At 43.4% G+C, this 25,042-nt stretch overlaps 1 protein-coding gene across 1 annotated transcript; it reads right to left on the reverse strand.

Annotated features, from left to right (window-relative positions):
• Positions 1 to 3,802: 3,802 nt before the first annotated feature.
• Positions 3,803 to 16,633, reverse strand: LOC143803783 (olfactory receptor 6C74-like). The gene is made up of 2 exons (XM_077281551.1): positions 16,452 to 16,633; positions 3,803 to 4,763 (listed from the first exon to the last, which is right to left on the reverse strand). Exons 1-2 carry the CDS (start codon positions 16,631 to 16,633, stop codon positions 3,803 to 3,805), a joined length of 1,143 nt encoding a protein of 380 aa, XP_077137666.1.
• Positions 16,634 to 25,042: the final 8,409 nt, after the last annotated feature.

Raw genomic sequence — 25,042 nt, forward strand, 5'->3', positions numbered from 1 at the left:
CTGTCAACTCCTGCAGAGCTGATGTGCTCAGTGATTGGCTTCAGCACTGTCCTTATGACGTCAGTGCTGCAGACAATAGTGGTACCGTCTCGGGGACGGTCAGTGAAGTGCAATTTGTTTTTAAAACAAACTGTGCCTTGGTTCTGGGGTCTTCTGAAACCCGAAAATCCTTTTAAGAGGGCAGAATACCTTCTGCAGTTGGAACAGTACACCTTCATTGCCACAAGTGTCAAAATGTTTTTGAACCATCTCTATCCAAGGTCAAGGGCCTCATATTACAGGTACCACCAACACCAAGACAGGTTAGGCCAAAGTAACTGTTAACTTTTAGTCTATCCTACTGTTCCGATGAGGGTCAAGGGAACACAGTTTTTAATATTGGTGTAGGCAATTCGTTGACGCTTTTGTCCTAAACCTAGCACCTACTACAGTCCCCTAACCCCTCCCAGAAAAGCCTGTTTGTGGGCATGGGGTTGTGTAACCATTGACCATTGACCAGTGCCAAGACTGTTTCTGAAAATTTAGCATAATCTTGACAAGATTGGAACACTTGGCATGTCTTGGATGGACTACTCTATGTCTAACTGCTCGACATTTCACAGATACTTGGGCATAAGATAATTGGGCCAATTCATCAAGACTGACATTTCACAATTTTAAAGAAGGACTCTGAGTTCAAAGCATTGAATTCACTAAGATGTGCATGCCACTTAATGAAACAGGCATATATTTTCTGTGGAGCGCACCTTGCCAGAAGTGTCATTTCGGATGTAGGAAACACCCTCTCGGTTGGATTTGATGAGCGGGGTGTTGCCATGCCTACTCTCACCTCAGATCTTCGTCACCTCCACCCATTTTAGTAGAGTTGCTTCAAACTGTTGTGAAAATAGAAAAAGTCACAAAATTTTTACACAACTCCACGCTGTGCAATTATTTTTTTTTGCAACTTTTTCAAATGTTGTATGCCAGTTTTCTGGCAGAAAACTAATTTTGATGAATTTCCCCCAATATTTTTTTATTCTCAAAGAATAGCACATCTATCTTACCATTTACAGTCGCTTATAGTGGCACACAAACTTAATTTCTACAAGAATTCAGAAACTTGCATATAAATGGTAGAAAGTTTGCAGAATTCTCAGCTGAAATTGCCCCTCTCGGCTTATACTCGAGTCATTCCCAGGGGTGGGCGGGGGGTGGGAGCGTCAGCTGTCTAATAATACTCACCTGCTCCTGGTGCGGTCCCTGGTTCTCCAGGCATTGACAGCTTCTTCCAGCGTTAAGCAGTCACATGTTACCGCTCATTACAGTAATGAATATGGACCCGACTCCACTCCCATAGGGGTGGAGCCGCATATTCATTACTGTAATGAGCGGTACCGGTGACCGCTCAATGCTGGAAGAAGCTGTCAGCGCCCGGAGAACCAGGGACCTGCAAGGACCGCACCAGGAGCAGGTGAGTATAACGGGGCAGTGAGCTATATTCACCTGTCTCCCTTTCCACCATCAGCGCTGCTCTGTCTTCCGCATCCTCTGCAGTGACGCTCAGGTCAGAGGGCGCGATGATGCTATTAGTGTGCGTGCCGCCCTCTGCCTGAACACTCAGTGCAGAGGACGTGGAAGACACAGCGGCGCTCAGCAGTGGAATGGGAAAGGTGAGTATAGCAAGTGCCGGGGGCCTGAGCGACGAGAGTTAAGTGATATGGGGCAAATATCTCTATGGAGCATCTTATGGGGCCATGTGCAGCATTATATGGGGGCAAATATCTCTATGGAGCATCTTATGGGGCCATAATCAACATTTGTGCAGCATTATATGGGGCATATTTTAACATGGAGCATCTTATGGGGCCCATCATAAACTGTATGGAGCATTACATGGAGCATATTTTGTATGGAGCATCTTATGGGGCCCATCATAAACGGTATGGAGCATTATATGGGGCATATTTTGTATGGAGCATTATATGGGGCCCATCATGAACTGTATGGAGCATTATATGGGGCTCCTGATTCAATGTGGATATTCAAAAACACTTAACCTACTGATGTCTCAATTAATTTTACTTTTATTGGTACCTATTTTTATTTTTGACATTTACCGGTAGCTGCTGCATTTTCCACCCTAGGCTTATACTTGAGTCATTAAGTTTTCCCAGTTTTTTGTGGCAAAGTTATGGGTCTCGGCTTATACTCGGGTCGGCTTACACTCGGGTCGGCTTATACTCGAGTGTATACGGTATATCTGAAAGCTTTTGTGCTACCAGGGGTCTTGATAACTGCTGGGTGGCTGCATCTTTCATAAATTACCTCCTGACCCCCAACCTCTATATATGTTCAGCCTGTATTGGTCCAACAAATGCTACTACGATCATTAGGCAAGTATACCGAGACTCACATCAAAATTGGAAAAAGTCTCCACGATTTTGTGCAGACTACTCAGTCCACAAAAACACATGAATACGTGAACCGCTCCATACACTATAATAGGTATGAGTGGTATACGTGAAAATCACAGATGGAACTCGTATAAGAAAAACTGACATCTGAATGAGCCCAAACTGCTACACTTGTCTTCCTAACTTTGAGTAATGCCTCATTCAGACATCATTGATTTTTATCATACAAAACAATCAGACCAATTTTTATCAGTATTTCCTCAGTTTTTACCATATGATTTTCTAGTATGCAAAAAAAATTGCAAAGCTTCTCCTGCCTACTACAATGTTAAAAATGTATGATTTTCATGGACCCATAGACTTGTAAGGCTGATTTTGATTAATGATTTGGATCAAAAATGTCTTCAAGATTTTTTTGGTGGACACACAGGTCATTCATCAAGAAGATCAGCATTGTTCATGCCGGTTTTGATGAGAAGTTACTGATTATCTAAAAGGCTTCTTAATTAAACAGATGAATCTGAAAAGTGGCATGAGCCTCCAAGCTTTGCACCACAAATCTTATTCCAGTCAGAAACATGAGTAAGATCTGTGGTGTAAGATACATCACAGCTAGTCATAAATTAGACCAGCTGAGGTATATCGCCCCTGTCCTCCGTTTTCTGAAAAAATGGGTGGAATCTAGGGAAACTGACATGAAAACATCAAAAGTTCAAGGTTTTTGCCCAACTCCATCTTGCAAAAGAAATTCAACTTTTCAAAGCAATTTAAGCAAGAATTCTGGTGGAAATGGTTTGATGAATTGGAGCCACAGTCTGCAAAAAATTATGGACATGTGACAGCTCCACAGACTATAATGGGTACATGTTCTATACATGAACAACACGGTACATTAAAAAGTGGAAATTCTATCCTGCAAGTTCTGTTTACATCCTTACAGACGATAATTTGTACCCGAAACGCTGATCGTTTGTACCCAAAAATTTAAAGGTGGTGTCCAACTTACCAAAAATATTTTGGGAAAGGCAAGAAAACTGGCAAATAATAAAAGAAGGTATAATCACTGGCTCTAACCCTGCAGCGCCAGTTTAGGCTTCTCTGCCTCCGCAGAACAGGACGTGATGGTGTCCTGCTCTTTTGTCAAATGACCACTGAGGATTGTAATTAGCTGCAGCAGTCAGATGATTGAATCGGGACATCATCCAATGAAAATCAGATGTCCTATTCCAATCACCTGACTGATACAGCCAATCATTGTTCCCTGATGATGAAGACCTCATGAAGATCATCAGAACAACTTGTACTGGAGCCATTGTTCCTAATGTTATGCTAATGTCCATTTAGCGGTTTACAAAAAAGTAGGTGTCAATAGTGGAAATAGTTTCTAAGGTCTTCTTATTTTTTATTTATCTGGTGAGATTGATGCAGGAAAACTTCCTTTTCATAGACTCCTTCACATCTTTGTTCTTTAAGCTGTAGATCAGTGGATTGAGCAGAGGGACAATAGCTGTGTTGAACAACGCAAAAAGCTTCTTGGAGCTACTGATGGATTTTGGAGTAAGATATTGACTTCCTAGCGTGGTGTACAATAACACAACCACTGTCAGATGTGAGGAACATGTGTAGAAGGCTTTACGTCGGCCAGAGTTAGTATGTATCTTCACTATCGCAGCAATGATGAAGACATAAGGCATGAAAGTAAGGACAAATGGAGCAATGGTTATAAGAAAGAGACCCTGGTAGAAGAATAATGTTTCCAAAACTGAGGTGTCACTACAGGTCATTTTCATCATAGGGACAATGTCACAGAAGAAGTGATCAATTTCAATTGAGGTGTAACATTGGTAAGTAGAGAGTATTCCAACAAGTGAAATAGTTTGAACAAAACCCAACACCCAGCAAAAAGAAGCCAACAGACCACACGTCCTGCGGTTCATGACCATGTGGTAGTTCAAAGGCTTACAAACTGCAACATAGCGGTCATACTCATAACTCATGACTGTTAATATAAATAATTCATGACCTGCTAAGGAACCAAACATATAAGTCTGTATCATACACTCGGTAACAGGGATGGTTTTATCTCCTGTTAGGAAGCTTAGAAGAATTCTGTGTAGAGTGATAGTCGAGCAGGAGATATCCACTACTGATAGGTTACCCAGAAAGAAGTACATCGGATTGTGGAGATGATGGTCCAGGCAGATCAACAGGAGTATGGTTAGGTTACCACCAAGAGTGATAAGATAAATGGAAAATACCAGTAAGAAGATCGGCACCTGCATCTCTGGTACATCTGATATACCTTTAATAATGAAATATTTGACAGTCGTATGAGTTGAATTCAGCTGTGTGGGCATACTCAACAACCTGCAAGACAGACATTATGGTGAATTATCATTCAGATTCTTTTATAGTGCAATGTCTTTACTTAGTTTAAATTGTATAAGCTGGCTAATTTGGAAAACCCATTTTAAATATCATAAATGTTAATTAATTGAAGGGTATTGTCACGATTCAACTGGCGAGTGACCTGGGACCAGGGGCACCTTTCCTGGCCCTAACACCAGGGGGCGCCCTCGCTCGCCTTGTTCCCCTGGATACTTCAGATGGCAAAGATGCCGGGGCCTCCGCTCCTTGCCCTATCTCCTAGATTAGCCCTTCCTCTGTCCCATTCCCCCACTCAGGGAAGAGGGGGCACTATTGTGCACCGCAGTACACCAACCCGACAGACAGGATAACAAAGACAAGGGTAAACTGAAAACTCAACACACACACAAAATATGCACTCACATATAACAGAGGTATTCACCAGGGTGTGTAGGGAGGGGGAAGAAAGCAAAACAGGGAAGGATAAGGAATTTCCAAGTGTACAAACCAGGCAACAGTGGCTAATAAATTCCTCCAGGACTCCTTCACAAAAACAACTTCTCCCACTTCTATGTCATTGAGCCCAGATTTTATAGGGGAAAGAAGTGGCTAACTGAGCACAGCTGAATGCAGGAATTTCCAACATGGCCGATTAACCCCTGTTCTGCTGAAAGAGGTAGACACCTTTAATACACTGGAGAAGTGCTTCTTCTCAGCAGCAGAGTAGAGGCCACCAGACGCTGGGGTCTTCTGGCTCCGCTCCTTTGCGGTAACAGAGAAAGAAGCAGAGATGATTACCTGCTTATCTTTTTGTGCACTAATGCCAAACAGCTAACACTGGATTGAAAGTGGTTGTTTCATCGGTATTTTTTGCACCTGTGTTTTTGCCATCATTAATTGGGTCCGCTGCACCCCGATAGTGCATTTGTTTGGAGGCTTCAGCAGGTAATCATCTCTGCTTCTTTCTCTGTGACTTTTTCAATTTTTTGGAGGATTTTTAAGTCCTCTTTTTGTGTCTGTGAGCTTTTCCATTGCGGTAACCCCGCGACAGGTATCCTTCATTCAGGATCCTCATCTCTTGGGCAACGTAGAAAGCAGCTACAAAGAGAGTTTCTCACTCTGAACATCTTTTACATTGATCTTACAAATATGCACTGTGTAATGCTAACATACAGTAACTGTCATCTTTACCCCCCACATACACTTTAGGTAGCTGTCAGTCAAATGATGGTTCATCTGATTATATAGCAGGCAGCTATTTCACCCAACACTCCCACACCTTTACATTCATTCTGCTGACTGCTCCTGTGTTCTCTTTTGAGAAAGTCTCTGTCACACATCATAAAAAACTGAACATGCTGAATCCTTATTTTCCCCAAAAATCACCTGTCAGGAAACAGATGGGAGGCTCACATGCACATTAAACTGTCAGCCAAACCTGCAAATATCGGTGGGTTTGACCACTGTGTATGGTGGTCTTTAGTCTAATGTGCATGGCAACTTTTAGTCCAATATGTATGGCGGCCTTTAGTTTAATGTGTATGGCAACCTTTAGTCTAATATGTAAGGCAGTCTTTAGTTTACTATGTATGGTGGCTTTAATGTGTACGGCGGTCTTTAATGCAATGTGTATGGCAACCTTTAGTCTAATGTGTATAGCAACCTTTAAGGTACCTTCACACGAAACGACTTTATAACAATATCGCTAGCGATCCGTGACGTTGCAGCGTCCTCGCTAGCGATATCGTTTAGTTTGACAGGCAGCAGCGATCAGGATCCTGCTGTGATGTCGCTGGTCGCTGAATAAAGTCCAGAACTTTATTTGGTCGTCCGATCGCTGTGTATCGTTGTGTTTGAAAGCAAAAGCAACGATACCAGCGATGTTTTACACTGGTAACCAGGGTAAACATCGGGTTACTAAGCGCAGGGCCGCGCTTAGTAACCCGATGTTTACCCTGGTTACCAGCGTAAAAGTAAAAAAAACAAACAGTACATACTTACATGCGTCCCCCAGCGTCTGCTTCCTGACACTTAACTGAGCGCCGGCCCTAAAGTGAAAGTGAAAGCACAGCGGTGACGTCACCGCTGTGCAGTTAGGGCCGGAGCTCAGTCAGTATCAGGAAGCAGACGCTGGGGGACGCGCAGGTGAGCATGTACTGTTTGTTTTTTTTACTTTTACGCTGGTAACCAGGGTAAACATCGGGTTACTAAGCGCGGCCCTGCGCTTAGCAACCCGATGTTTACCCTGGTTACTAGGGGACTTCAGCATCGTTGGTCGCTGGAGAGCGGTCTGTTTGACAGCTCTCCAGCGATCAAACAGCGACACTGCAGCGATCACACACCACCACCCAAACGGGACTCCTGCACTGATCCAGGGACCTTTACCCTTCACTCTGCTCCTACAGTCTAAAGGTTTGAAAAAGACCCTGTGGGTCGAAACGTTACCTACCTTGAAACACTGCGGTGATACTTTATTTTGGTGTTTGTAATAAAGAAAACCACGTTTGTTCAGTTAATATCTTTGAAAATCTTTCTTTGAGTGCGACTGTTGTTATATAACTGCAGCGATCGGCATCGTTGTCGCTATCGCTGCAGCGTCGCTTCGTGTGAAGGTACCTTTAGTCTAATGTGTATGACTGCCTTTAGTCTAATGTGTATGGCAACCTTTAGTCTAATGTGTATGGCAACCTTTAGTCTAATATGTATGGCTGCCTTTAGTCTAATGTGTATGGCTGCCTTTTATCTAATGTGTATGGCAACCTTTAGTCTAATGTGTATGGCAACCTTTAGTCTAATGTGTATGGCTGCCATTAGTCTAATGTGTATGGCAACCTTTTATCTAATGTGTATGGCAACCTTTAGTTTAATGTGTATGGCGGACTTTAGTCTAATGTGGATGGCGACCTTTAGTCTAATGTGTATGGCTGCCATTAGTATAATGTGTATGGCAACCTTTTATCTAATGTGTATGGCAACCTTTAGTTTAATGTGTATGGCGGCCTTTAGTCTAATGTGGATGGCAACCTTTAGTCTAATGTGTATGGCAACCTTTAGTCTAATATGTATGGCAACCATTAGTATAATGTGTATGGCTGCCATTAGTTTAATGTGTATGGCAACCTTTAGTCTAATGTGTATGGCAACCTTTAGTCTAATGTGTATGGTGGCCTTTAGTCTAATGTGTATGGCTGCCTTTAGTCAAATGTGTATGGTAACCTTTAGTCTAATGTGTATGGCAACCTTTAGTCTATTGTGTATGGCTGCCTTTAGTCTAATGTGTATGGCAACATTTAGTCTAATGTGTATGGCAGCCTTTAGTCTAATGTGTATGGCAACATTTAGTCTAATGTGTATGGCAGCCTTTAGTCTATTGTGTATGGCTGCCTTTAGTCTAATGTGTATGGCTGCCTTTAGTCTAATGTGTATGGTAACCTTTAGTCTAATGTGTATGGCAACCATTAGTATAATGTGTATGGCTGCCATTAGTTTAATGTGTATGGCAACCTTTAGTCTAATGTGTATGGCGGCCTTTAGTCTAATGTGTATGGCTGCCTTTAGTCTAATGTGTATGGTAACCTTTAGTCTAATGTGTATGGCAACCTTTAGTCTAATGTGTATGGTGGCCTTTAGTCTAATGTGTATGGCTGCCTTTAGTCAAATGTGTATGGTAACCTTTAGTCTAATGTGTATGGCAACCTTTAGTCTATTGTGTATGGCTGCCTTTAGTCTAATGTGTATGGCAACATTTAGTCTAATGTGTATGGCAGCCTTTAGTCTATTGTGTATGGCTGCCTTTAGTCTAATGTGGATGGCGGCCTTTCATGTGTATTGTGGCCAAATTATCTATAGGTTTTTAGATCTTAATATATCAAAAAGGGGGCTACCAATCCAATAATTACTAGTAACAGCAAGGTAGTAGTGTTAAAATAAAATATAACTTTTAATAAATATCTTAAAAGAGGTCTCAAGCCCCAGGAAACACCAAAAACCAAAAAACAATAAACCACACACAATAACCGTATACTGCTAGACGCTCCTGCTTAGTGCTGCAGTTCTTATAGCATGGTGGAACACATTTTCTATAAAATATTACACCACAATAAAAAATACCCTATCAAGACTTTAAACAATTACTCTGTGCATAACATACGATTTGTGCACAGTAAATGATATATTTTTGCAGTCAAGGGTATAAACAGGAATGGTCTCACCAAAATCCAGGGACCTTCCTTACAGCGTTATTCCATGCGTCCGATGCACAAAAACCGGGGGAGGATTTTCCACAAATCCTACTTACAACCCCTTTTCTCTCTGGTGCAGACGGATCCCATGGGAAGCCTCCTTATTAGTCAATCTCCCGACGCGTTTCTTTGGGCTCTGTCATCAGGGGAGAAGCCAAGTGTAACAAAAGATTGTGTGTGTCAATCATCGCACTTCACACTGGAGGACCCGACTCACCGCGCGCGGGTGCTTCATTTTATATAAGGCGCCGTATTGTGAGAGTTTCCACTTACCATGCCGCTCATCCCATCCGCCTTCAAGCGCAGTTTCCGGGTATGCAGGGCGTCACATGACCACTGCCGGCCACGTCCCAAAATGCTCGCGTGAACCGCAGTCTGACACGCAGAGCATCATTTCCGGACTATCCGGGGTAAACATTCTCCGCCCCGGAGGCGTATACAAGTGAATGATTGATGCCAGATAATACTATAACGAGCCTAGCCAGGCTCCGAAGTAAAATAGATATTTGAAGTTTTAACCCCCGGGGAACCTGGTGAAGTGTTTTGAACCTCTTTAGGGGGGTACATTTCGCAATAGTCAAAAATGTTTTTTTATTTTTTTATTTGTAATATTGTGTGTAATTGTGTAATATTTTAAAGAAAATGTGTTCCACCATGCTATAAGAACTGCAGCGCTAAGCAGGAGCGTCTGGCAGTATACAGTTATTGTGTGTGGTTTATTGTTTTTTGGTTTTTGGTGTTTTCTGGGGCTTGAGACCTCTTTTAAGATATTTATTAAAAGTTATATTTTATTTTAACACTACTACCTTGCTGTTACTAGTTTTTAGATCTTAAAAGAACTGTACATAATAGTCAAAAAAATGGAATGAGTTTTTACCAATAAACACAATCAGTCAAAAAATCTCCAGAAGGGACTAAATGTTGAAAATCTCAGCCCCTGATAAAGTCTTTTAGCTTTGATACTTCTAGGCTTCTAGAGCTACTGTATATGTGTGCTACTCATTTTCCGGCAGAATTACTATATAATGTATATATATATGTGTATTAGAATATATTAGATAATTGACATGAACTTACTATAGGTTGAGAAAAAAGACTCACGAGAAAACTAATATCTAAAAAAGTGTCAAAACCTCTTAGGATATTTCATCAGTACTGACATGTTTCTTACATGTTGTCATTTAGGGTAAGTGCACACAGAGGTGTTTTGGAAGCAGTCAAAAACAACAGTTTTTTATTGGGGTTGGTGGAGTTTTTCAATTCTTATAACAGTTTTAAAAAGTTTTTAAAACAATTTTGGAAGGTGTTTTTTTCTTGTATCCATTTTATTGGACAGTGTCAGTTTTGGTGCAGATTCCAACTGGACCTACGTCAGAGGCGTCACAGACTTTTTTGTTTCTCACCTGGTGTTTTTTAAAACCTGGAGCATTAAAAAATGCTGAAGACCTGAAGATATGAACAGCAAAGTAGTTTTATAAAAGAAAGGAATTATGAGAGTCTTTCAAGCCTTTTTTTAGCAATTAGTCAGGCATTTTTTTTTAGTTGACCGGAGGCAAAAAAAACTCCATGTGCGCATACATTCAGTAGCCAAGTACTCACATCAGTTCCATAACTACGAGGTCCTCACCACTCAATCTAGTCGTTGTTTAGTTCTTTTATTTACTTATATGGAAGACACCTGAAAAAAACAACAGATTTTAGTTGACCTCAACTTTGTTGTTGAGGAAATGCAGTGGTTTCACAATTATCTTTTCTGGAAAGACCATAACCAAACCCAAGATAGAGGATTTACAGGGTACTGAATACTTCCCTTTACAACAGATAGATATGTGCAAGTATCTGTTCCGTCACCGACCTCTATGCTACGTTTTGTATCTACTATTACTCTACGGGCTTGTTTCCACATGCGAGACACGGACGTGTTTCTCGCATGTGGAAACAAGCCCTAAAAGTACACCCACCATGCTCGCGAGGGCCATTGCTCTATGTTTTGCTTAGGTCGGCAAAATATTTTGCATTTTTGGAGGGCAGCACAGAGGCCCAGCATTTAGCTTATAACAATGGGTTCCAATCCAGCCAGTGTAACATCTCCATGGACTTTTACCTGGGTAAAACAATGACAATGAAAGGGCTTGTTGCAGATTGTGTACCTGGGCCCCACTTTGTCATCCCTCACCTGTGTATGCAGACACATATACACATACATATTCACGTTAAACACATATAATCACACACATAAAATACAGAAATAGTTATACATCACAATAACATTACACACATATATATATATATATATCTACTATATAATTGTCTAAGGGGTACTTCCGTCTGTCTATCTGTCTGTCTTTCTGTCTGTCATGGAATCCAAGTCGCTGATTGGTCTTGCCAGCTGCCTGTCATGGCTGCCGCGACCAATCAGCGACGGCCACAGTCCGATTAGTCCCTCCCTACTCCCCGGCAGTCAGTGCCCGGCGCCCGTTCCATACTCCCCGCAGTCACCGCTCACACAGGGTTAATGCCAGCGGTAATGGACCGCGTTATGCCACGGCTAACTCACTCACATAGTAAAAACATCTAAGGTTAAAAATAATAAAAAAAATAAAAAATCATTATATACTCACCTTCCCCCGCCTTTCCTGCTCCTCGCAACGCTCCGGTGACCCCACCATGCAAGCGGCACGTTCTGGTGGCAAGGATGGTATGCGAGAAGGACCTTCCATGATGTCACGGTCATGTGACTGCGACGTCATCCCACCCTGGGACCAGAAGCTGCCGCCTGCACCGAACACAGGCGACAGAACTACAAGGGTACCCTCGGAAGGTGAGTATATGTTTATTTTTTATTTTTTAACCTGTGACATACGTGGCTGGGCAATATACTATGTAGCTGGGCAATATACTACTTGACTGGCCAATATACTACGTGGCTGGGCAATATTCTACGTGGCTGGGCAATATACTACGTGGCTCTGTGCTGTATACTACGTCGCTGTGCAATATACTACGTGGCTCTGTGCAATATACTACGTGGCTGTGCAATATACTACGTGGCTGTGCAATATACTACGTGGCTGTGCAATATACTACGTGGCTCTGTGCAATATACGTCACTGTGCAATATACTATGTGGCTCTGTGCTGTATACTACGTCACTGGGCAATATACTACGTAACTGGGCAATATACTACGTGGCTGGGCAATATACTACATGGCTGGGCAATATACTACATGGCTGGGCAATATACTACGTGGCTCTGTGCTGTATACTACGTTGCTGTGCAATATACTACGTAACTGGGCAATATACTACGTGGCTGGGCAATATACTATGTGGCTGGGCAATATACTACGTGGCTGGGCAATATACTACGTCGCTGGGCAATATACTTTGTGACTGGGCAATATAGTACGCCACTGGGCAATATACTACGTAACTGGGCAATATACTACGTGGCTGGGCAATATAGTACGTCACTGGGCAATATACTACAGAACTGGGCAATATACTATGGAACTGGGCAATATACTACGTGGCTGGGCAATATACTATGTAGCTGGGCAATATACTACTTGACTGGCCAATATACTACTTGGCTGGGCAATATTCTACGTGGCTGGGCAATATACTACGTGGCTCTGTGCTGTATACTACGTCGCTGTGCAATATACTACGTGGCTCTGTGCAATATACTACGTGGCTGTGCAATATACTACGTGGCTGTGCAATATACTACGTGGCTGTGCAATATACTACGTGGCTCTGTGCAATATACGTCACTGTGCAATATACTATGTGGCTCTGTGCTGTATACTACGTCACTGGGCAATATACTACGTAACTGGGCAATATACTACATGGCTGGGCAATATACTACATGGCTGGGCAATATACTACGTGGCTCTGTGCTGTATACTACGTTGCTGTGCAATATACTACGTAACTGGGCAATATACTACGTGGCTGGGCAATATACTATGTGGCTGGGCAATATACTTCGTGGCTGGGCAATATACTACATCGCTGGGCAATATACTACGTGACTGGGCAATATAGTACGCCACTGGGCAATATACTACGTAACTGGGCAATATACTACGTGGCTGGGCAATATAGTACGTCACTGGGCAATATACTACGGAACTGGGCAATATACTATGGAACTGGGCAATATACTACGTGGCTGGGCAATATACTACATGGACATGCATATTCTAGAATACCCGATGCGTTAGAATCGGGCCACCATCTAGTATATTTATATATATATATATATACATGGAGCGCCCCCAGACGCAGGGCCGCGGGGTACTCGGTACCGGGCCTCTCTGTCTCAGTCCTGGGGTTGTCACGGTGGCTAGACCCGGTCCGTGACCCTGCTAAGGGGCGTCCAATGAAAGGTGTTGGTGTGTGGTGCCAGGCACAATGAATGACGAGGACACAGAGTTGCAGTCTCTTTACCTCTTTACTGAAGGCTTCGGGATCCACAATCCAGAGCACTGCTAACTGGGCTGGCTCCGTCCGGCCGGTCCGAAGGCACATCCAGAGTTCCCTTTGCAGGTGGAAATCAGTGCCTACCTACTAGCGCCTGTGTGTTGTAGTCCTTCCCTGCTGAGCTCCACGGGATAGTCCTCACAACTGTTGTATCTGTTCTGATGTTCTTCTCCGTCCCCCAGATGATATGGCTAGGACGCACCCGTATGACGGGTAGGCCTGGAGTTATTCTGGGACCCTATAGACGCTCCTCTCCCACAATTGCCCCCTATGTCTGCTTAGGTGTTTTAGGTGAGACAGCCAACCTATAATCAACTGTCCAGCTGCTGTTTGAAGTAATGCTTGGAGCCCAATACTTCCTCGCCGTTCCGGCCACTGGCTACGCGCCTCAGTAGGATGTTGCCGATCTCGGGGCACGACTCCTACTGGTTCTATCGCCTTTTTGCTGTGATCTTATTTCTCACTTCTCCACAATATACTTCGCTTCGTGTCCTTTCTTAAGATGCCGCCGCAATCAGGTGCAGGCGCGGCTCTGTAACCATCTGTCCTGTTCGCTAGGTCACTGCCAGGATCCCACCCCTGACAGAGACCCCCTGAATCTTCCCCGCAACACCCTCTGCCACAGGATGTTGCCTGGATCAAACCCAGTCAGCTTCTCTCTAACTTCCTATCCAACCCCCAGTTTTACCAAAGCGTGAGGAGTGGCCTAATACATAGAACCCTTTGCTCCCCCTGGTGGCTGGAGTGTGAAATGGAGTGTGTGACTGTGATACCTGGTCAGGTGAACTCCTTTAGCGCAATCAGACGTAACATCACTCCCCTTAGTGGCAGAGCGACATTACTGCAACGACCAGGACTCTGGGGAGCTGCACTCCCCCCCGGTTAAATCCAGTACTTCCGGACTGGGAAGAAGAACAACAATACATGTTAGCAAAAGACATACAAAATTTTGAAATGCAATAAACAAGTAAATTTAACAGTGCTTCCCTTTATGGGAGGTGAGGACACTTGAACGTTACAAACAGAAACATATTTACATTTTTACTCAAAGTTATAAATAACACTTATGACTAACTCGGCTATAAATAACCATCATTACCCAGCCGGGTATTCTAGCTACTAAGTGCAAATCTTGAGCAATAATTTAACTTTTCCTTTAAGGGCGTATAAGCTGAACCCACTAAAGGCTTACTATAAAACTCTGAAATATAAATTGACTTTTTCTTTATTTTTCTTTTCTAAATGCAATATTTTTCTTTTACTCTCTGACTTCACACATGCAGGACCGCCTGGCTACTCGTCGAGGCCTACTGCCTCTTTTCTTCTATAAGCTCAATTTTTATTCACAGTACAAGATCAATCAACCATCTCTCTATGGTTCTCAGGAGGACTCACTAACCCCTACGGGTTCACTTTTGAAATTCGGCTTTCAACTCTTTCCTGTCCTCAATCTCTAGTAACATCATCAAACATTTCCTAATATTTCTTAAATAACTACACACTATTTATCATTAAACATTCTCTATGACGATCTAGCTAACTACATACTATTCCTATGTAGAACATTATTACCATTTATCGTTCTTAAGGCAACATTATACTTAAGTGCAACACATGAACATTCCCTTTAAGAGGGAACCAAGTCTCTTTGAGGTAGTGCAGACTCTCAGTCTGCTAGTCCGTTTAAAATCAAGAACTCCCGGGCTGTAATCAGGAACAGTCTCTTCAAAAAGCTCTTCTTTTTGTAAAACCAGTAGGGGGCACCTTTAAGAAGGTGCGAACTATTTACAACACAGTTTGTGAACCATTCACCGTCCATGATTTGGCAGTCCTTGTAAACAATGATGAACAAAAGCAAAAACAAAAACAATAGGGATCCCGGGTAAACGAATGGATCCCTTTAAGAATAACCCTGGTCGGGTATTAGCAGCAAAACAAACAAGTAACTATTTACAGTTGCAGACGTTGGGGTTTATTCTGATTCTGGTGGCCATAGCTCTGCAGGCAACAGTGGGAGGGGCCATCCGCCCGGAAACCTGCGGCTACCAGGTGTTGTACCAGAGGCCCCATCGCTCCAGACAGGGGTCTGGGTACCCACAGTTTTAGGTTCCGAGATGGCCTGGGTACTAGCCATCACTGAGGCCAAGCTTCCGGCCACAACGGTGGTAGTAGTAGCGACGATGCAGGTTGTGGTCTTGACAACGGTGCATGTCGGGGTTACCACCGTGGTCTTTGTGGTAATGGTAGACCGGTCACAAGGGGGCGCTTTCGCCACGGGGGACAACTTCACCGGCACCTTAGTCGGGGGTGTCACGGAGCCTCGCCGCTTGTGGACATTCAGGGCGAACCACCCCTTTCCCCCAAAGTGCCAGGTGTAGGTGACTTCATCCCCCGGGTAGAGATCCCGATCCGGGTGGCCCTCTCTAAGGTGAGACTCCACATCCCTGTGGTTCACGAATACTTCAGCGTACAGGCCCGGCTCCTTAATGAAGCCCCAACCCCCACGGAGTTTAAAGGCGATGATGATGCCCTGCCTGCACGGGGCCTGGTGGGCGGTGCGGTCCTTGCGGGCCCGGTCTTTCACCGCTAGGTCCCATTGGCGATGGGCCTCCCGCCGGGCCTGGTAATCTTTCTCCTCCTTCTCCCATCGTTGGTCTAGCTGGGCCTGGTACTCCGCCCAGCTGAGGGCCTCCACCATCTCCCCTTCCTGCGTCTTCACCCCGGGGAACCCCATGAAATCAGATCCTGGGTTCACCCAGCGGCACACTGTGCACTCCGCATAGACCTCACCCGGCATGGTGATTGGCGAGATCGGGGCTTTTAGGAAGTGCTCCATACCCGTGGCCTGATCCCAGGGTGTAAGGCACTGGAGTCTATAGGTCCCAGGGAGAGGGGGTGCCGTGACGGGGCCTATCAGCAGGTCCTCTGCTGGCGGGGCAGGGTCGGCGGACTCACCGGCCGATGCGGCTTCCTCCATCGCGGCTGGCTTCGCTGGCAGTGGTGTCGATAGGGACATCGGCAGGAGCTCTGGCAGCAGCACAGGAACCGATGTCAGGGGGGTCCTCCGCCGGCGCCTCCTGGTACGAGGCCTTGGCTTCCACCCGCAATTGGAGGAGCTGCTCGATTAATTCCTCCATCTCAACCTGCAGGAGGTCAGTGCCGACTGTGGAGATTTGGCAGTTCCACTCTTCCTGGGGGAATCCTCCACTTCAACCCCACACTCTGGTTCTGAGTGATCGGCCATGGCGTCCTCCACGTGGGTCACTTCCTGGCCTTTTTCCCGCTCTCTCCTTCGTGGGCGGTTTCTTTTTCTCTGCCTCCGCCCCCATTAAGGATCAGGAGGCGGATCTCGGCTGCTGACGGACACATCCTCAAGGTACAGAAATATTTAGACTGGGCGGCCATTGTCTTTTGCGCTCTTCAGCTTGTTTACGCCCACTTCCACGCCCTTCTTCTTCTCCTGCGCTCCTCTTGGCGCTGTAATGGCGGCGGTTTTGGCGGGCACTTTTGGCGGCAAGTGGCAATACACAGTCTTTGCAATAAGTCACAGTTCAAGTACAATTCAGACACAGTTCCAAGGCACACATGACCTGATTCTTCAGGCTTAAGTAGATCCTGTTCGTGACGCCAAGTTGGAGCGCCCCCAGACGCAGGGCCACGGGGTACTCGGTACCGGCCTCTCTGTCTCAGTCCTGGGGTTGTCACGGTGGCTAGACCTGGTCCGTGACCCTGCTAAGGGGCGTCCAATGAAAGGTGTTGGTGTGTGGTGCCAGGCGCAATGAATGACGAGGACACAGAGTTGCAGTCTCTTTACCTCTTTACTGAAGGCTTCGAGATCCACAATCCAGAGCACTGCTAACCGGGCTGGCTCCGTCCGGCCGGTCCGAAGGCACATCCAGAGTTCCCTTTGCAGGTGGAAATCAGTGCCTACCTACTAGCGCCTGTGTGTTGTAGTCCTTCCCTGCTGAGCACCATGGGATAGTCCTCACAACTGTTGTATCTGTTCTGATGTTCTTCTCCATCCCCCAGATGATATGGCTAGGACGCACCCGTATGACGGGTAGGCCTGGAGTTATTCTGGGACCCTAGAGACGCCCCTCTCCCACAATTGACACCTATGTCTGCTTAGGTGTTTTAGGTGACACAGCCAACCTATAATCAACTGTCCTGCCGCTGTTTGAAGTAATGCTTGGAGCCCAATACTTCCTCGGCGTTCCGGCCACCAGCTACGCGCCTCAGTAGGATGTTGCCGATCTCGGGGCATGACTCCTACTGGTTCTATCGCCTTTTTGCTGTGATCTCGTTTCTCACTTCTCCACAATATACTTCGCTTCGTGTCCTTTCTTAAGATGCCGCCGCAATCAGGTGCAGGCGCGGCTCCGTAACGATCTGTCCTGTTCGCTAGGTCACTGCCAGGATCCCACCCCTGACAGAGACCCCCCTGAATCTTCCCCGCAACACCCTCTGCCACAGGATGTTGCCTGGATCAAACCCAGTCAGCTTCTCTCTAACTTCCTATCCAACCCCCAGTTTTACCAAAGCGTGAGGAGTGGCCTAATACATAGAACCCTTTGCTGCCCCTGGTGGCTGGAGTGTGAAATGTAGTGTGTGACTGTGATACCTGGTCAGGTGAACTCCTTTAGCGCAATCAGATGTAACATCACTCCCCTTAGTGGCAGAGCGACATTACTGCAACGACCAGGACTCTGGGGCGCTGCATACACATTATATTTATATGCAAAAACTCACATCTAAAAATATATATAAAAAAAAAGCGTAAGTATATTGTCCATACTATTCCATAAATAGTTTGTGTGAACATATCCTAAAATGGAGAGGTAACTATGCTTAAAGTTTTCTATTAAATTATTTCACTGATGATAATTTTGTTTCTGTATTTGAAATGTTCATCATTTTCCCACACTTATGTAAGCATTACATTTATGTTATCGTGTATTATGAGTTAAATGCTGAAAAAGAAAAATCGCCATTTTTATATCCTTCAATCACCATAAATAAAGTGTTGATGTATTGTACGAGTTATTATGTTTAAAGACACCAAATATGCTGGTTTTTTTCACCTGTTTGTGACTTTTATTTAGATGTGTTCAAGATTAATGTGATTATTGTAATTGTTATTTTTTTATTTGATTATTATTTTTAACTTACTTTATGGAAAAAAAATCTCAGAATTTCTACTTTTAGCTTTATTGTACTGGTAAATAAATATATTTCTGTATATACTTAAAAAAAAAATAACGCACATCTTTAGGCAGAAAGTTTCTCTCAACAGTACATAACAGTGCAGCCTTTTGCTCACTGTGTTCAGTGTTTCTGCCTTCTAACTGGACATCTCGAGTTTTGTGCAAAGATTAGCTATAAATTTATAATGAGCACTATTACGCTGGAGAATTTATACCGGGAGATGACGGTAGCTACCTGTTTCAGACAGTACACAGAACAATACAATCCGGAAAAGGCAGAGTTAGGGCAGAGACTGGATCTTGGACATGCGGTATGGTCAGCTTTGTTTAGCACATTCTGTCTTTCTTTAACTAAGTTTTTTCCAATGCTTCGATGTCCTACTACCTTCCTATGAAACTGGCCCTATTGTGTGAAATTGAGATACGGAAAATTAGATTTTGAGTCCAAATTAGGAACATTACCTGAAATAACTGATAAACTCTGAAGAGCACTGCGGAATATGCTGATGATAGGAGAAATATAAAAAAAACTCTAAACATTATGAAATAAAGAGGCCTATTCAATGTGGAGGTCCAATATAAAAAATAGGAATCATAATTTCTCATTTTTGACTTCCTGTGTGGACATGAAGACAATTAATATCAGGGTGAAGAAGCTCAAAATCCAAGTAAAGATAATTTCATAGAAATCAATCTATTTTTTTTATTTAATATTTCTCCTGACTTTTTTTGTGAGGTGCAATTCAATGTGAGCCTTATCTCTTAATGTGTATAACTAAACTTTGTCTGTGATCCAATGATCTACCATGATTAGGTAAGGAACCCTTTGTACTGAATTCTATAATAGGCAAAATACTCATGCGGTAACACCCAGGATGTGATAATTTTTGGCTGTATAGCAACACAGGCCTGTCAACAAGTCAACCATTGTCATAATAAAAAAAAATTTAATATCTTGGGCAAAGACATTGGACATCCACTCACAATAGAATTTAATGACTTCCTGGTTGTCTGGTAAAGACAAGAGTTCCTTGGGCCTACCAGAAAAGACAATTTTTGAGAGCCCATTCGTCATCTATACAGAGCATGAGTATGTGTGCCTGGGTAGGTCTGAGGATGAGAGAAATGGCATAAAAAGAGACCCCAGGGACAAAGATTTTGATCTAAAGTTTCCTTCAAATGTGGATGTCTCCTGCTGGACCTTTAGGACTCATGTTGTGTCAGAGCCTTGGCCCATCAGAGGATCTTCTAGTGGGACAGTCCAACCTAAAATTGCCTCAGTCTACCAAAACATATCTCATGTTCGTGACATAGAAAATTATTGTTACCCTTCCAGTAGACATCTTTTACCTGCTGATGTGACTCATGTTCATTCTCCTCAGAATTATACACGGCTCAAAGAAGAGATACCATAAATTCAGATACTGTAAGACGCCATGACTATATGAATCTTGTGATGAAATTTGTGATGTCTGTCATCTTTATAAATGTCAGCATCTTGCTCATTAAAAGTAATGATGCCCCTTGAGAGGCCGACACTAGTTAACGATCTCGTATAATGCAATGTTTCTGATGTTAAACTGAACAGCTGTTTTCATAGACAGGTGGCATTTGCCTGAAATAATACCTAAATGTTTTTCAATTTTAGTAATGCTACTATAGTCCCGTAAGTCCACTTTCCCTGCTGGTGGCATCTAAAATGGAGCCTTTATATTCTTTACAAGCCAAGCAGTGTTAGTGTTGTGTGTCTCTGTCTCTCCTTGGGTCAAACTTCAACTCTGTTTTCAGAATATCTGCATCATATTTCAATAACATTTTAGGTCTCTCAAAAAATAATTTAAAAGATTTATGTCACCGGATTGTTGCTAAGTAATCTGAGAGCAACATGGTATAGGGGCTGAGATAATTATTCCAGTGATGTGTCACTTACTGGGCTGCTTGCTGTAGTTTATGTAAAATCACTGTTTTATCAGCAGGAAATATTCACTAGAGGACTAGTAAACCTGTTGCCACGCAGTCCAACCAGATCCCCACCACTTATTATTATTATTATTATACATTTTTATAGCGCCTTTTATTCCATGGCGCTTTACATGTGAACGGGGCAAATATAGACAAGTACAATAAACTTGAGTAAAACAAGGCACCAACAAGTGCAGGAGGAGAGAGGACCCTGCCCACGAGGGCTCACAGTCTACAGGGGATGGGTGAGGATACACTAGGAGAGGGTAGAGCTGGTCATGTGGCGGTTCAGTGGACTGGGGATCACTGCAGGCTGTAGGCTTGTCAGAAGAGGTGGGTCTCCAGGTTCCTTTTGAAGGTTTCCTTGGTAGGCGAGAGCCTGATGTGTTGGGGTAGAAAGTTCCAGAGAATAGGGGAAGCACGGGAGAAGTCTTGGATGCGGTTGTGGGAGGAAGAGATGAGAGAGGAGTAGAGAAGGAGATCATGAGACGATCGTAGGTTGCGTGTAGGTAGGTACCGGGAGACCCTGTCACAGATGTATGGAGGAGTCAGATTGTGAATGGCTTTGTATGTCATTGTTAGTGTTTTGAACTGTAGCCTCTGGGCAATAGGAAGCCAGTGAAGGGCCTGGCAGAGAGGAGAGGCTGGGGAGTAACGGGGAGACAGGTGGATTAGTCGGGCAGCAGAGTTTAGGATGGATTGGAGTGGTGCCAGAGTGCTAGAGGGGAGGCCAGAGAGTAGGAGGTTGCAGTAGTCGAGGAGAGAGATGATAAGGGCATGTACTAGTGTTTTTGTGGTTTCATGGTCAAGGAATGCACGGATCCTGGAAATGTTTTTGAGTTGGAATCGGCAAGAGGAGGCAAGGGCTTGGATATGAGGCTTGAAAGAGATGGTAGAGTCAAGGATCACCCCGAGGCACCGAGCGTGCGGGACCGGGGAAAGTGAGAAGCCATTGACATTGATGGATAGGTCGGGTGGAGGGGTAGAGTGAGGTGGGGGAAAGATGATGAATTCTGTTTTGTGCATGTTCAGTTTTAGAAAACGAGCAGAAAAGAAGGATGAAATAGCAACAGGCAGTGTTGGATTTTGGTCAGGAAGGAAGTCCAGATAGGTAGATCTGCGTGTCATCAGCGTAGAGATGATATTGTAAACTGTGGGATTCTATGAGCTGTTCCAGGCTGAAGGTGTAGATGGAGAAGAGTAGGGGTCCTAGAACTGAGCCTTGGGGAACACTGACAGACAGGGGGCGAGATGAGGAGGTGGTGTGGGATAGGGAGACACTGAATGTCCGGTCTGTTAGATATGATGAGATCAAGGATAGGGCCAAGTCTGCCATGCCAAGAGATGAGAGAATCTGTAACAGGAGGGAGTGGTCCACAGTGTCGAAGGCATAAGACAGGTCCAGGAGGAGGAGGACAGAGTAGTGTAGCTTGCTCTTGGTGGTTAGTAGTTCATTGGTCACTTTAGTTAGGGCAGTTTCAGTTGAGTGATGTGGTCAGAAGCCAGATTGCAACCGGTCAAAGATGGAGCAGGAGGAGAGGTGGGAGGACAGTTCAAGATGGACATGCTGGCAGGTTTCTGCCTATACACAGTGTACACAGAAAACTGCCAATCAGTCGTGTAGGTGGAAATATACAGAGCCCAGCATTCAGGAAACAGGTACATCTGCAGCAGATGAAACAGTTTTTAAAGAAGCAATACCATCAACAAAAAATATTATATTATATAGCACTGTTTATTTACAATTTCTCATTTTGACTTTCTACTCGGTTAATTCTCTTTTGCATTAGGTCTATGATATTCCATTATTAAAAACTGACTAGCTGAATCCTTCTAAGCTCTGTGTAAAAACAGGAGGTCAATTTTCCCTGCATGAGTCATAAGTCACTGTCAGAGGGGAGAAGGGAGCAGCTGGGTCAGGAGTTGAAGAAGAGAGTGATAAATGCAAGCAAAAATGACTTCTTGTTTCTACATAGTGCAGAGAAAAGAGAAGAATTAACTGGGATGAAAAGCAAAATAAGCAATTGTAAGTGCACATTGCTATATAATATGATGAATGCAATATATTAAGAGGATAAAATCTCACATCTTTCTGAGCTAAGTATTTAATCTGTATAGCTTCCCATGGATGAGTGTCTTAGTTGGGGCCCTGTCCTGCTCTGCTCTTATTCACATTGACATAGTATGAAACATGGTATGGTTTCAATACTAGATTATTTAGGACTGTCCAGGTGGGTACACTTTGTCGTGGTCTGATGGGTTTTATGATTTTTGAATCAAAAGAGTGTAAACTAAGTATCCAATGTTATTTACATGTGCTATTATTATTTACTTGCTGTAGAGTGTATGCTCATTTTGTTTTTTTGTTTGTGTTGGGTTTTACACACTACACACTGTACAGTTTCCTTACTGTTTTATGGATTTCCTTCCCTATTACTATGGCTAAGCTATGAGCTTTGAAGTTTTCAAACTATCCAGATTCACAAGCAAATAGCTGCTTCATTCCTTTCCTCTGCTTTTATACCGGCCTTGAAAATCTCAAACTCATGTGAGCCTTGCTGGTTGATGCAGCCAATTATAATGTATCACCATTTTAGCCAAATCAAGCCTAACAAATTGATTAAGGATAATAACGTGTCTCATATCATAAGCTTCACAAAGCAAAATGTGCTCTTCAAACTAAACACATGACTTCATCAGACATCTAGTAATTGTGAAAGCAAAGCCATTTAGAAAAATAGCCATTCTTTAGACAAGAGGTCAGGAAATAATGCACTCGCCAATCTTCCTTAAATAGGTGTTTGACATTAAGTCAGCTATAGATCATACTGACTTACAAGAAGAGAACAGGAATGTGCTAAAATGCAAGGTAAAGACAAATCTTTGTATTGTGCCGCTTTCCCCTCATTGATTCCATGAGTGATTCTTATTTTTCGGTAATGATATGCATATCCACATTTTCCAATGTCTTGCTGATTGGTCACCTTTCTCTTTCTGCTTCCTCATCGAAAGCGCTGGTGTGTTTTCTTTGAGAAAGCCGCCAACTGACATGTCGTCAGGCGACTTATCTCCAGGACAACAATGCACTCCAAAACTGGATATGTACAATCTATATTACTCCCGACCATCAGTTGGCCGATGCCCCCATACTCATTAGACTGCTTGCCGAACCCAACAATACCTGTAGATTTGGCCGGCATTAGTTTAATGTGTATGGAGTCGCCTAATGCAATAGCCAATTAGTAAACTAGCCATTTTGAACTCAGTAAATTTTTGTACATGTATTGTTACACATCCATTACACTGGTCAACAGCATTTTTGGTGCCAAAGATATTTCATCGAATTTAGGGTATTTTTGGGGTGCTGATTCTGAATATGTCATCAGTTTTGCCAGATTGGCTCAAGTTTTTGAGATTTTTGGTATCTTATTTATAGCCCTTGTTGGTAAATGCGACGCATCATCTCATTAATTTCTTTGGATTAGTACTTGAACTGAGCAGTTCTCAATATAGTTTTGTGTTAATTAGTGTTCTAAAAGTTTGTTCATAGCTTGATTTTTGCACTAACTTTATGTTGTTGTCTGTTTTCCAGTGAAAAGCATGAACTCATCAAGAAGAAGTTGTCTTAACGATCCAGACTCATTCTGTTACATTTGTGGTGAATACACACTGCCAAAACATAGAAGAAACATAACAGACTTCGTAAAAAAAGTGTATTTTGCCTATTTTGGGGTTATGCTTGGGGACCAAGACAAGTTTTGGGCACCACACATAGTGTGCAAAGCATGTATCGAATTATTACGAAAATGGAGCAAAGGACAAAGAAAAAGCTTCAAATTTGGTGTTCCAATGGTGTGGAGAGAGCCAAAAAATCATCATGATGACTGTTATTTATGGTAAACACAGGTACAGGCACATCTTCACAATGAGGGACAGGCCTTCTTGCAGATTCCATGTTACTCCCATTTTCGTTTCTTATGCTTATTGAATCCTTGCACTTGCACTGCACAGAAATAACAGTCATCATGATGATTTTTTGGCTCTCTCCACACCATTGGAACACCAAATTTGAAGCTTTTTCTTTGTCCTTTGCTCCATTTTCGTAATAATTCGATACATGCTTTGCACACTATGTGTGGTGCCCAAAACTTGTCTTGGTCCCCAAGCATAACCCCAAAATAGGCAAAATACACTTTTTTTACGAAGTCTGTTATGTTTCTTCTATGTTTTGGCAGTGTGTATTCACCACAAATGTAACAGAATGAGTCTGGATCGTTAAGACAACTTCTTCTTGATGAGTTCATGCTTTTCACTGGAAAACAGACAACAACATAAAGTTAGTGCAAAAATCAAGCTATGAACAAACTTTTAGAACACTAA

Source organism: Ranitomeya variabilis, chromosome 2 (assembly GCF_051348905.1).
Source record: "Ranitomeya variabilis isolate aRanVar5 chromosome 2, aRanVar5.hap1, whole genome shotgun sequence".
Taxonomy (NCBI): Eukaryota; Metazoa; Chordata; class Amphibia; order Anura; family Dendrobatidae; genus Ranitomeya; species Ranitomeya variabilis.